A 12,716-nucleotide genomic window follows, 5' to 3' on the forward strand; every position below is an offset into this window, starting at 1 on the left:
GGTTAAGAGAAATTTGGATAAGTATATGGATGGGAGGGCTGTGGAGGGCTATTGCCCAGGTGTGGGGCAATGGGAGTAGGCAGAATAACAATTCAGCATGGAATTGATGGGCCGAAGGGCCTGGTTCCATGCTGTTGTACTCTACGACTCTATACAAATGCTTAAGATACCACCCACATCCAGAAAATGAGAGGAACAGTGAGTGACCAGGCTGAAAGACCTATCAAAGTACAGTATTTCAGCAGAATATTTTCTTCAATTAAGAGACAGAGATTCATGTGTATCTTGAAAGATGAAAGCATTTCATCTAAGTTATGAGACAGAGGTGCTTCACATTTCAAGATGCTTGCAACTATATTGGAGAGGATAGACCAAAATACTTGAGAATTCTATTCCTTTCCACCGCATCAAAAGGCAATGCCCAAATTAGTCCAGCCACCTTTTACTTAAGTGTTCTGTCCTGTCCCACTCCTTATCTGATCTTTCTGTGGTCTCCTACACTGCTCAAGGACAACTACCAGAAACTTAACGATCAGCTCCTCCTCTTTTCTGTCTGGACACTTTGCAGCCTTCCAGCCTCCATATAAAAATCAAGAATTTCCATCAACACATTGTGTAACATCAATTATCCAAGTGTGCGCTTGTACAGTCAGAGGTTGCATACTCTTGTCTGACAGTATTTTTGAATATATACTTAAGTAAACAAGTCATGACTATGTGATATAATGATGTCACCATCTCTAAAGATCTATCCTGGGCCCAATATGATGCAATCATGAAGAAGACACATCACAGCTACATACATCCGCACTCAATATTTCAAGGACAGCTTCTTCCGCTCTGCCATTGGATTTCAGCATGGTCAATGAACACTACCTCACTATTTTTGTTCTCTTATACTTATACTACTTAATACTACTTAATTTTATACTACTTAATACTTATTTTTTATACTACTTAATTTTTTATATGTGTGTGTGTGTGTGTGTGTGTGTGTGTGAGATTGTAATTTGTAGTATCTGTATGTACTGCTGCAAAACACCACATTTCATGATTTATGTCAATAAATCTGATTCTGATTCTAAGCACTGTTGTTCAGCTGAGCAACAAACAGTCGGCTGAGGAACTCAGCAGGTCGAGCAGCAGCCATGGCAAGGAGAGGAATTAATGAGGGTTCGGGTTGAAACTCTGCATCAGGATAAATTGCTCAGCTGATACAATAAAGGCACCTTGGTCTCAAACCTCCTAGTGTCTTCTAGAAAATTATTTAAAATCGATCCTGTCAGCACTGCCAAACAAATTAATGAACATTTGTCAGAAATAAAGCAGGTTGCCATCATCTGAAGGACATTGCTTGCACATGAGAGGATAAAAAACAGGTATTTGTTTGTGTGTTACAGTGAACTGTTGTGTTCCACTGACAGCACGATTTATGTTTGCTGACCTTGTGCATCAATGTAATTCCTTTGATATAGCAGCTAGATCCCTGGGTTTATTGAGGAGTGAGGCTCAGTCATAACCTTTTCTTGTTGCATGAACTGTCACCACATTCACACAAGGACCTTGCTCCTTATTTATAGAATGGCTTCAATTAAAGAGAATGTAAGAGGAACCTCAGCAGCAGTACAGAGCAATACACAAAATTACCACAGTACTCTGCAAAATTCCTAGGCACCCTGACTATATATATGTGCACAGGTCTTTTTCACAATACTTAGTCGAGACATCATTTGAGGTTGATTGGTCACTGGGAGGGAACTAGCTTTGTGGGAGTTTCTATAGTTGGTCAACAGAACATGCAGGGTGACCACATTCTGGGACAGAAACATCTCCGGCATTGCTGAAGCTGATTCTCGTCTTCTGCTGCTTGGAAGATTCACTGAAGCTCTGTAGATGTTCAATATGAAATAGATATTAGACAGTGCCAAGAGAAAGTAAAATATTTCTCTTAGTGCAAAATATGTCACTAGTGACTTGAAAATTGTGAACATTATTTATATTTATCTTCATCAGTACCACATCAATATGGGGAATTAATGACCTGATGCACCATCAATAACTCTCCGAGACATGAGGCAAGATATAGGCTTTTATTGGCTGGAAGAAAGAACAAGCAGCAATTGACCACCACACTACATCCTGGAGACTGAGGCTGGGGCGGAGTCCCAAATCGCCTTTATACCAGGGTCTGTGGGAGGAGCCACAGGAGCAGTCAGCAGTGGGGGGGAGGGGGCGTGTCCAGACAGGTATATGTAGTTCACCACATGACGCAAGTCATCTCTACTGCTTATGTACCCCTACTGAACAGTTAGTTTAAAGGCTATTTATGGGAGACATTTTCAAATGTTTGCACTTTTGTTTGAATGCTCAATGCATAATGCAATTTTTCCAAAGCAGCATTCCCAACCTAATTCATACAATTAAACACCACTCTAATTTTGATCCCTAACATGTAATTTAAAATCTATGGACACTTATGCATTCTTGGGTTATTACTGAATACAAGTAGGTTTACAGAATCAATACCAATGATCATTATAATCTGAGTAATCAATTTTCTCATTGGTTTTCTGAACTCTCTGAACAACTTCCCATCACATTAGAGTCTGATGATGAAAGTCTATAATCTATTAGTTTAGCATACCTGAGTCCAGATGAGTCACATGAATCCGTAATCCTGAAAGGTACATCAGTAGCGCACGAGAGTGCTGACTGCGCCAGTTCAATTATGCATCAAATGAAGCAAAAGGCTGGCAAAACGACCTTTTGTCTCATCCTGTGTTTTAATTTTAATAATTCTGAGAAACCAAGAACCTTTATAAATATATCAACATAGTTTATTTGTTTCTTTATGTGTTTATTGAGATACGGCGCAGAATATCTTCAAGCCACGCCGCGCAGCAATCCCCAGATCTAATCCTAATCAGGGACAATTTACAACAACCAATTAACCTACTAACAGGTAGATCTTTGTAGGAGGAAATCAGAGCGTCCAGATGAAACCCACGTGGGTTTCCAAGCTCCTTACAGGCAGCGGCGGGAATTGAACCCTGGATCACCAGTACTGTAAAGCCACCACTATACCACTGTGCCACCCTGTTAATGAGGCAGACAGCCTCACACACATACATTATAGACTATAGATTAACTTCTACTGAATATGTTTAAAAGTCTTCTATTCACATTTCCATTTTGCTTTATAATAAAAGGCGCTATGTAAACGTATCACCGTTTAATAGCACTCTGAGAACTGCCATTTTAATGCTGTTGCTGAAGAGAGTTTATTTCCTTGTGACAAATTTACTTAAGCAGTTACCATTAAAAGTGCATTTAACAAAATTAAAAATGCAAATGTGAAAAGGTGGACAGAACAGCGGAGTTTCAACAAGGGACTAATTACCGCTGCACACCATCGTCATCTTTTTCACTTGCTTCAGATGAAGCCATTACTATTGTCCGCAGTTCTTCAGTTATCTCTGAAGCAGAAGGCTACTGTCCTACCATACATTATTGAGCACAAGAGTCCAGGCTGACCCTTCTACACACCTTGTAAGTTGTAACTTCTGTTGTAAGTAAAAGACAGTCAAGGCGCTTCAGGTGAGCAATGTAATGCCACAGTTCAAATTTAGCTTCTCTGGACTCTCTTCCAAAGACGAAACTAGGTGGAATGTTCATTTTCTTTTCTTCGTGTGCCCATCTATAAATTTCATTTCCTAAAGCATTCATGACTCTAGCATCATAAATTTGAACAAATAGAATGTGAGGTACTGATGCACGAGTTAATTCACAATACTGTACATTATCATTTGTTGAAGAGAGGCATTATTATGCTTTGCTCTCAGTTGATATATTCAACAAGACAGAAGAGAGAATCTTCAATTAATCTGCATTTCTTTCTTGTTGATAACACTCCATTGAATCTTTTTCATCAGTGCATGGAATTCCTATCACATTCAGCAGAACATCACTTCAAAGTATTTATTTTTAGGGTAAATTGTTAAGACTATTGCAAGGTAATTACCAACTGATTGTTGTGTTTGCCTTAAGGGTATTTTTGCTTTTCAAATCATGAAACTGTTTTAAAATCTCATGATACTTTTTTTTGATTTACAGACCTCGTCCTGATTTCTTTAACCGTTGTTTTCCTGACGGGGTGATGAACCCTGAAATGCACTGCACAGGTGACCCGGATGTAGTTTCAGAAGGCAGGAAGAGCTTCCCAAGCAGCCATTCCTCCTGTAAGTCTGAAGTTATTTACTCTATTTTAGCTTTACTTTGTGGCTTTCTTCCATTTTACAACTCACTGGCACAGGTCCTCTCTTTGCCTGTTCATTTTGTCAGCTGGCTGATGGAGCTAGCTAGAATTTCTTTTTCCATAATTTATGTGTCTGTGCAACTTTAAATAACCAGTTATATGTTTCCCTTGACAAAGATTTAAGTGCAAAAGGAAAATTTTGCATTAGATTTGTCAAAGTATATTTTGAAGCAATCTTTAATACTGAAGCAAAACTCCATAGAACCATAAGGAATTGGAAATGATTTATTATTGTCACATGTACCAAGATACAGTGAAAATCTTGCCCTGCATACTGTTTATACAGATCAAGATTATGGTACATTGAGGTAGAATAAGGTAAAACAATAATAATGCAGAAGAAAGTATAAAAGCTACCAAGAAATGTGGGGCATGTAAACGATAACGAGGAAGATATAGGAGCAGAATTGGGCCTTTTGGGCCTCTCCTCAAACCTCAGGCCTCCTGGTCCAGACTGCATCAATGTAAATCTGTAATGCATCTTCTCCAGCTTGATAAGATCTTTCCCAAAATAAGGTGACCAGAACTGTACACAATACTACAAGTGCAGCCTCACCAACAACGTGTATAACTACAACATAATGCCCTTTCTCCTAAACTGGATGCCCTAACTGATAAGGCCAACATATAATGAGTACCTGGAATGAACTGCCAGGGAAGAAATTAAACAGGTGGAATTGCAACATTTAAGACTCAATTGGATTGGTTCATTGGGCGGGGGTGAGGGTGGCGGGGGGGGGGAGAGGAGAAGATTTGGACGATTATGGACCAGAGGGAGTGCTGTGGTTGGCATGGGCCAATTGGACGAAAAGGGTTGTTTCTGTATTATATTACTCTATGACTCTTTGGCTAGCATTTTCTTCTCCTCTTCCTGCATGGGTATAAAGGTTTAGCGACAGAAAAAAAGGTTAGTAGAATTATTCTACGTGTCATCTGCAGAAAACAAACCGTTGTAGGAAATCAGTGGATCGGGCAACATCTGTGGAGGCAGAGGGATGGTCAATATTTCAGATCAAGGACCTGCATGAGGACCAAGAGTGTAGAGGTGAGATAGCCAGGGGAAAGAGGGAGCGGGAGGCAGGGACTGGCAGGTGATTGATAGACCCAAGTAAGGAAGATGATTTTGGGCAGAGGAAGCCGGGGGGGGGGGAGAGAAGTTGGAAAACAGTGGTGATAAGAGAAAAAAAAACAGGTCAACTCTGCACAAGGAAACCTAGACAAATTCTTGTGTCTTGGTCTCACCTAGAGCTTCACGTTTGCCCAGTTTCAGAAACTGGACTACTTACTTCACCTTAGCCTGTTCATTAAATTTTACTTCCACACCACAAAGAATTACCTGTTGCTGTGACCCCCATACAAACAACTTTCTCCTCGTGTTATTTCGTCACAAAGCGGCCATTTTGAAAAATAAAAAAAATCAGTTGATTTGAAATATTTGTAATATGTTTAATTGATAATAAAAACATTTTTAAAAGTGCAGTTGCTGAAAATTTGTCTTTATTTACTTGATACTTAGGGAAAACAAACATCAATGAGCAATATAATATTTGTGTAGGAGCCATGCAGCTGTTTTCTAACTGTATTGTATTCTGAGTTGTGCATTTGTTATGTGGATTATAATAACTAGTCACATGAATGGTGGTGTGGTAAAAGCAAAGGGAATATGTTACGTATTTGTGCTTTGTTCTGGGCAGTTTGAAAATGGGGACTGATGGATGTCATATCTTTTGTTGACCGCTTAATTTTGCAATTAACACTTAATTACACAACAGCAAGATTGTACGTTTTGCTAGTTGCTAATAAAGGATCAAATACAGTTCTTTGGCTTTTGGAACATCATTACTGCAGTGACTGGAGAGCACGTCACACAAAGATAACAACCTGTGGGGTCGCCAGCAGCGGCATTGGTTTGTTAGAATTGCCACTACAATTTATACAATTTGATATGTGTTTAATATCAAATGAAATTTTTTTTTAAAGTACAAGATGAATAACTGATGTAACATGTAAAATGGAAAATGTAAGAGTAGAAAACAAAAATTGCTGGTAGAACAAGGTAAGGCTTTCAATGTCAGTCAACATTGTACGATATTGTACAATATTGTTCTGTATTTCGATCTACAATCAGCGTTGGCTATGCTATCTTGTTCTGTTCATTGAACTAAGAACAGAAGCCGAGGAAATTACTCAGTTAAAACTCAATTAAAAACAGGCAATACTAGAAACAATCACCAGGCCAGGAAGTATCTGTGGAAAGAGAAACAGAATTAAAATTTCTGGTTCAAGATCTTATGTCAGTTCCCAGCACTTTTTGTTTACATTTAAGATTACTAATATCAGCAGGTTGTTTTTAACTTCTTGTTTGTCAATAGAATTTACTTACCTTTGTTCATATTCTAAAATTACACTCATAATCAGATGAGTGCATGAGAAAGCTCTTAAGAAATGGGCAAGAGTTAAGTGAGACTGTAATTTCATCTCTAAGAAAAACCACGATGTAGTCTTTGTCAGGCTTTGCAATTTCTTGCTTGAATTAATGTCGAAATGCTAAATTAGCACTCAGAAGGTTAACGTTTCAGTTGAGCAAGTTGAAGTTGTTCTGTCTACAGTTACATGATACAGCTTAATTTAAAAAAATTGATAGTATGTAAATAGATGGTTTTGTGAAATTATACATAAAGAGTGACAGTGTGGTGAAAGAGATTATTTCTGCCCTCTGCTTACTCAATTCCACATCAATATTTAATAGCTTGTCATAATAAATTACAATGAACACATATCTTTGAGTACGGTATTCAATCATTTGAACAGCAGCAGTCTATGACAAGGTTGATAGATGGAATACAACCACTAGATTTAATTACAGCTGATTTAGGCCTTATTATTTTTAGTCTAATATTTATAGAGCTCGAATCTAGATTTATAATTCCCAAAAATATTTTTTGTTGACAAAAACAAACGTACCTTTACCCAGGCCAGTCAGAGCTCCTACACCCCATAGCTAAAGGGTGCAAACTCATGTCTCCTGAGAGTGCAGGATGCATGCCCAAGAGTAAGTGTGGGAAATTATACCCTCAATAATAGCATCATATTCTCAGTATTATTTATTTACCTTTTTTGTATTTGCAGTTTGTCTGTTTTTACACATTGACTGTCAGTCTTTGTGTGAAGTTTTCCATTGTATTTCTTTGTTCTACTGTGAATGCATGGAATATATTGAATCTCAAAGTAGAATATGGTATCATACATATACTTTCATAATAGATTTATTTTGACCTTTGAACTTAAAGTACCATGCAAGTCTTTGGTGCACATATGTAGCTAGAGTGCCTAAGACTTCTGCATAGTACTATAAAAACACTTTCTTTTTTACGAAAAACATCACCTGACAAAAAAATTTGCACACAGTGGCCTGAAAAGCTTGGGCATATAGATATTGTCACAAGTCAGGTGTTGAATCAGGACCCAACTGCAGGACACAGACACTGGAGTCCCAGAAACAGGACGAGATGGAACCCAAGAACAGGGCAGGATGCAGTCTAGGCAGGGGAAGCAGGACCAGGACGAGGGACTGGGAACAAGGATCCTGGGGTGGACTCCAAGCCAGAGACTGAACAAGGACCCCCCAAACCCAGGCAAGGACGTGACAAGGCTTGGCTAAGGACTTGGGGTCTTGAGGCTTGGGTCAAGGCTAGAGGCTGGAGCTAGGGGCAGACTAGGAACTGTACATCAACATGGAGCCAGGACTTATCCTCCAACAAGCCGGGACTCATCTATAACTCCACACCAAGGTGGGGAAGGACCATCCATCGGGTAACAGCAGAACAGTCTGACCTACCCGAGAGGCAAAGACAAGATAAATCCCCCCACAGGGCAACAGCAGAACAGCCTGACTTACCCCACAGGGCAAGGACAGGAAGAGACAAACACTAAGGAACGACAGACAATTCCACCTGTGCATTGGGGTAGCTCCAAGTAGCCGTTACAGCCGGCAGCCTTGGCTGGCTACGGAAGCAACCAGATCCCTACCTAGCTCAGAGTGGCTGATAGCCACCCAGCTGGCCCAGGAAACAGCTGAATCCATACCACAATGACCACTCCAACTACTACCAGCAAGGCTCCCAGAAGCCATGGTTCTCCAACGCAGCCCCAAGGATGGCAAGAGTCCATTCTAGCCTTCCATGAGCATATTGACAAGACAACCACACTCAATACCAGGGCCACTTATATTCCCAGTTCCAATATGAGCCTCAGGTGTTTCTAGTTAAGTCCAACCGCCCCAAGGGACCGCTGGAAAACCTGGAGTCCGCGGACCGAACCACAGACTTCGGACTGAACCACCACAGATATTAAGAAAGAAGATGTGCAGGAACTTTTGGAAAGCATCAAGTTGGATAAGTCACTGGGACCGGACAAGATGTACCCCAGGCTACTGAGCAAGGGAGGGAGGGAGGAGATTGCTGAGTCTCTGGCGATGATCTTTGCATCATCAATGGGGATGGGAGAGATTCCAGAGGATTGGAGGGTTGCAGATGTTGTTCCTTTATTCAAGAAAGGGAGTAGAGATAACTCAAGAAATTATAGATCAGTGAGTCTTACTTCAGTGGCTGGTAAGCTGATGGAGAAGATCCTGAGAGGCAGGATTTATGAACATTTGGAGAGGCATAATATGATTGGGAATAGTCAGCATGGCTTTGTGAAAGGCAGGATGCCTCACGAGTCTGATTGAATTTTTTGAGGATGTGACTAAATACATTGATGATGGTAGAGCAGTAGATATAGTGTATATGGATTTTAGCATGGCATTTGACAAGGTACCCCATGCAAGGCTTATTGAGAAAGTAAGGAGGCATGGAATCCAAGGGGACATTGGTTTGTGGATCCAGAACTGGCTTGCCCACAGAAGACAAAAGAGTGCTTGTAGATGGGTCATATTCTGCATGGAGGTTGGTCACCAGTAGAGTGCCTCAGGGATCTGTTCTGGAGCCCCCTCCTCTTCGTGATTTTTATAAATGACCTGGATGAAGAAGTGGAGGGATGGGTTAGTAAATTTGCTGATGACACAAAGGTTGGGAGTGATGTGGATAGTGTGGAGGGCTGTCAGGGGTTACAGTGGGACATTGATAGGATGCAAAACTGGGCTGAGAAGTGGCAGATGGAGTTCAACCCAGATAAGTGTGAGGTTGTTCATTTTGGTAGGTCAAATATGATGACAGAATGGTAAGACTCTTGGCAGTGTGGAGGATCAGAGGGATCTTGGGATCCGAGTCCATAGGGCACTCAAGGCTGCTGCGCAAGTTGATTCTGTGGTTAAGAAAACATACGGTGCATTGGCCTTCATTAATCATGGGATTGAGTTTAAGAGCCAAGAGGTAATGTTGCAGCTATATCGGACCCTGTTCAGATCCCACTTGGAGCACTGTGTTCAGTACTGGTCACCTCACTATAGGAAGGATGTGGAAATCATAGAAAGGGTGCAGAGGAGATTTACAAGGATGTTGCCTGGATTGGGGAGCATGCCTTATGAGAATAGATTGAGTGAACTCAGCCTTTTTTCCTTGGAACGACAGAGGATGAGAGGTGACCTGATAGAGGTGTGTAAGATGATGAGAGGCATTGATCATGTGGATAGTTAGAGGCTTTTCTCCAGGGCTGTAATGGCTAGCACGAGAGGGTACAGTTTTAAGGTGCTTGGAACTAGGTACAGAGGAGATATCAGGGGTAGCTTTTTTACACAGAGAGTGCTAAGTGCGTGGAATGGGCTGCTGGCAACGGTGGTGGAGGCGGATATGATAGGGTCTTTTAAGAGACTCCTGGACAGGTCTATGGAGCTCAGAAAAATAGAGGGCTATGGGTGGCCCTAGGTAATTTCTCAAGTAAGGACATGTTCGGCACAGCATTGTGGGCCGAAGGGCCTGTATTGTGCTGTAGGCTTTCTATATTTCTACATTAGGTACACCTGCTCAATAATGTAAATACAGTACTGTACAAAAGGCTTGGGCTGTTTGGCTATATATTTGTGCCTAAGCCTTTTGAATAGTACTGTATATATACAGACATGCTAATTGATGGACGACCCTGAATGTGAACTTCTGTCCCCACTGCCTTTGCTGTGCCAGGTGCCGAGCTAGCAAATTGGCCTGAGAGTATTGTCTTCACTGTCTTGTATAATTTATGTGTTCTGTATGTTGTTGTATGAACCCATCTATTGGTATTGATTTACTATTGCCAAAGGTACCAAGGTACAGTGAAAAGCTTGTCCTACATACTGTTCATACAGATCAAATCATGACAGTGCACTGAGATAGAATAGAGTTAAATAGCAATGCAGAATAAAGTGTAAAAAAACTACAGAGAAAGTGCAGTGTTGGTCAACAAGATCAGAACAAAATAGATTGTGAAGTCAAGAGTCCATCTTATTACAGAAGAGGTCTATTCAAGAGCCCAATAACAGCAGGACAGAACTTACATTTCTACAATGTCAGAAACTGGATATTCACTGTCCTCGAGCCTCTGATACTGCTCTGATTTTACCGGTATCTCATTGTACTTGTGCGTGTGACAATGAACACAATTGGTCTTGGTAATGAGAGGGCCAGGATGAATGGTGAAGTCGCAATGTACTGAAACCTATCTGCCAATGTGAGCATAGGACATTCTGAGTAATAGCAGCACCCACTCCATGTGTTGACAGATCACTCCGCTCTCTCAGTTGCTCTCATCATTTCCTGCTGGATGGCAGAAACAGAATCAGGATCAGGTCTAATGTCACCAGCATATGTTGTCAAATTTGTTAACCTTATGGCAGCAGTACATGATAAATATGGAAAAAAATTAATTAGAGCAAGTGTATATATGCATATTAAATGGTTAAATTAAGAATAGTCATGCAAAAACATAAATAATAAAAAAGTGAGTAATAAAAAAGTAATAAAAAAGTTCATTGGTTCAATGTCCTTTTAGGAATCAGATGGCAGAAGGAAAGAAGATCTTCCTGAATCACTGAGTGTGTAGCCTTCAGGCTTCTGTACTTCTTCCTGATGGCAAAAATGAGAAGAGGGCATGTCTTGGGTGATGGGAATCCTAAATAATGGACACCATCTTTCTGAAGCATCACTCCCTGAAGATGTTTTGAATACTATGGAGGCCATGATGTAACTAACTAATCTTACAACTTTCTGTAGCTTCTTTGAATCCTGTACAGTAGCCCCCTCCACCTTATACCAGATGGTGATGCAGCCTGTCCCCCTCTCCCCCACTCTTTTCGATTGGTTGCACAGCTGCTTTCAGCTCAGACATTGAGCTGAAAGCTCAACATTGCTCTATGCTTTCAGTCATAGAGCAATACAGCATAGATACAAGCCATTCAGCCCAACAACTCCATGCAAGCCATCGAGCCCACCCATTGGTCCCACTTTTCCATATACGGGCCAAAACCTTCTAAGCCCTTCTCTCCATGTACATATGCAAGGCTTTACTACATGACGGCTTCATCGGCCACTTCAATTAGCAATTCATTCTATATACAGAGCTGTGCAAAAGTCTTAGGCATGGCACATAATGATGATGACACTATTTTGCACAATTTGCCTTCTTTTGGACATTGGTTGTTTGACAGTCTTTGTTTATGTGTAATCTTTCAAAAATGTAATTGTATTTCTTTATTTTCCTGTAAATACGTACAAGAAAATAAAGCACAAGGTAGTTGATGGTGATATATACCTACTTTGATTATAAATTTACTCTGACTTTGACCTTGAGCTCGGCCAGCATGGCGCAAAATCTCACTGAACTTGATACCTAGAAGTATTCTCAGATCCCCGGAATCTCCATGCTGGTGATCTTGAACCTTCTTTTCAGTTGCGTAAGTCTTTGGTGAGGCTGCACTTGGAGACTGCGTACAGTTTCGGTCACCATGTTGTAGCAAAGATGTGCATAAACCAGAAGAGATTTGAGAGGATATCGCTGCAACTGGAGGGGCTGAGTTATAGGGAGAGATTAGCCAGACTAGGTCTTTATTCCTTGGAACATACGAGAATGAGGGCAGATCTTACAGAAATTATTAAAATCGTGATGGATGTAGATAGGCTAGGTGAGGGAAGTCCAAAACTAGGGGACATAGATTTTGGGAGAAAGGGGAAAAATTTTAAAGAGCACTAAGCTTGCAAAGGATGGTGAGTACAGTACAGTGCAAAAATGTTTGGTGTATATATAGCTAAGGAGCCTTTTAATTTTTACCCAGTACTGCATTTGTCAACGTGGAGTGGAGATCGTGTTTGTAAATCTGACAGGAGCACAGGATGTTGTGAATGGCGAGGGTGGAACACCACAGGCGGGGTGCAGGACTGGTGGCAGAGGAGGAGTGGCAGGGGTGGTGTTGACACAGGTACAGACACACCCA

At 40.9% G+C, this 12,716-nt stretch overlaps 1 protein-coding gene across 4 annotated transcripts in view; it reads left to right on the forward strand.

Moving 5' to 3' along the window:
- Positions 1-12,716, forward strand: part of plpp4 (phospholipid phosphatase 4) — a 353,247-nt gene that overhangs the window by 178,679 nt on the left and 161,852 nt on the right. For all 4 annotated transcript variants that reach the window (XM_073027697.1, XM_073027698.1, XM_073027699.1 and 1 more), the window contains one exon: positions 4,114-4,238. In XM_073027697.1, coding sequence (XP_072883798.1) covers positions 4,114-4,238 — 125 coding nt within the window. The remainder of the gene's footprint in view (positions 1-4,113; positions 4,239-12,716) is intronic.

Source organism: Hemitrygon akajei, chromosome 23 (genome assembly GCF_048418815.1).
Source record: "Hemitrygon akajei chromosome 23, sHemAka1.3, whole genome shotgun sequence".
In the NCBI taxonomy this organism is placed as follows: domain Eukaryota; kingdom Metazoa; phylum Chordata; class Chondrichthyes; order Myliobatiformes; family Dasyatidae; genus Hemitrygon; species Hemitrygon akajei.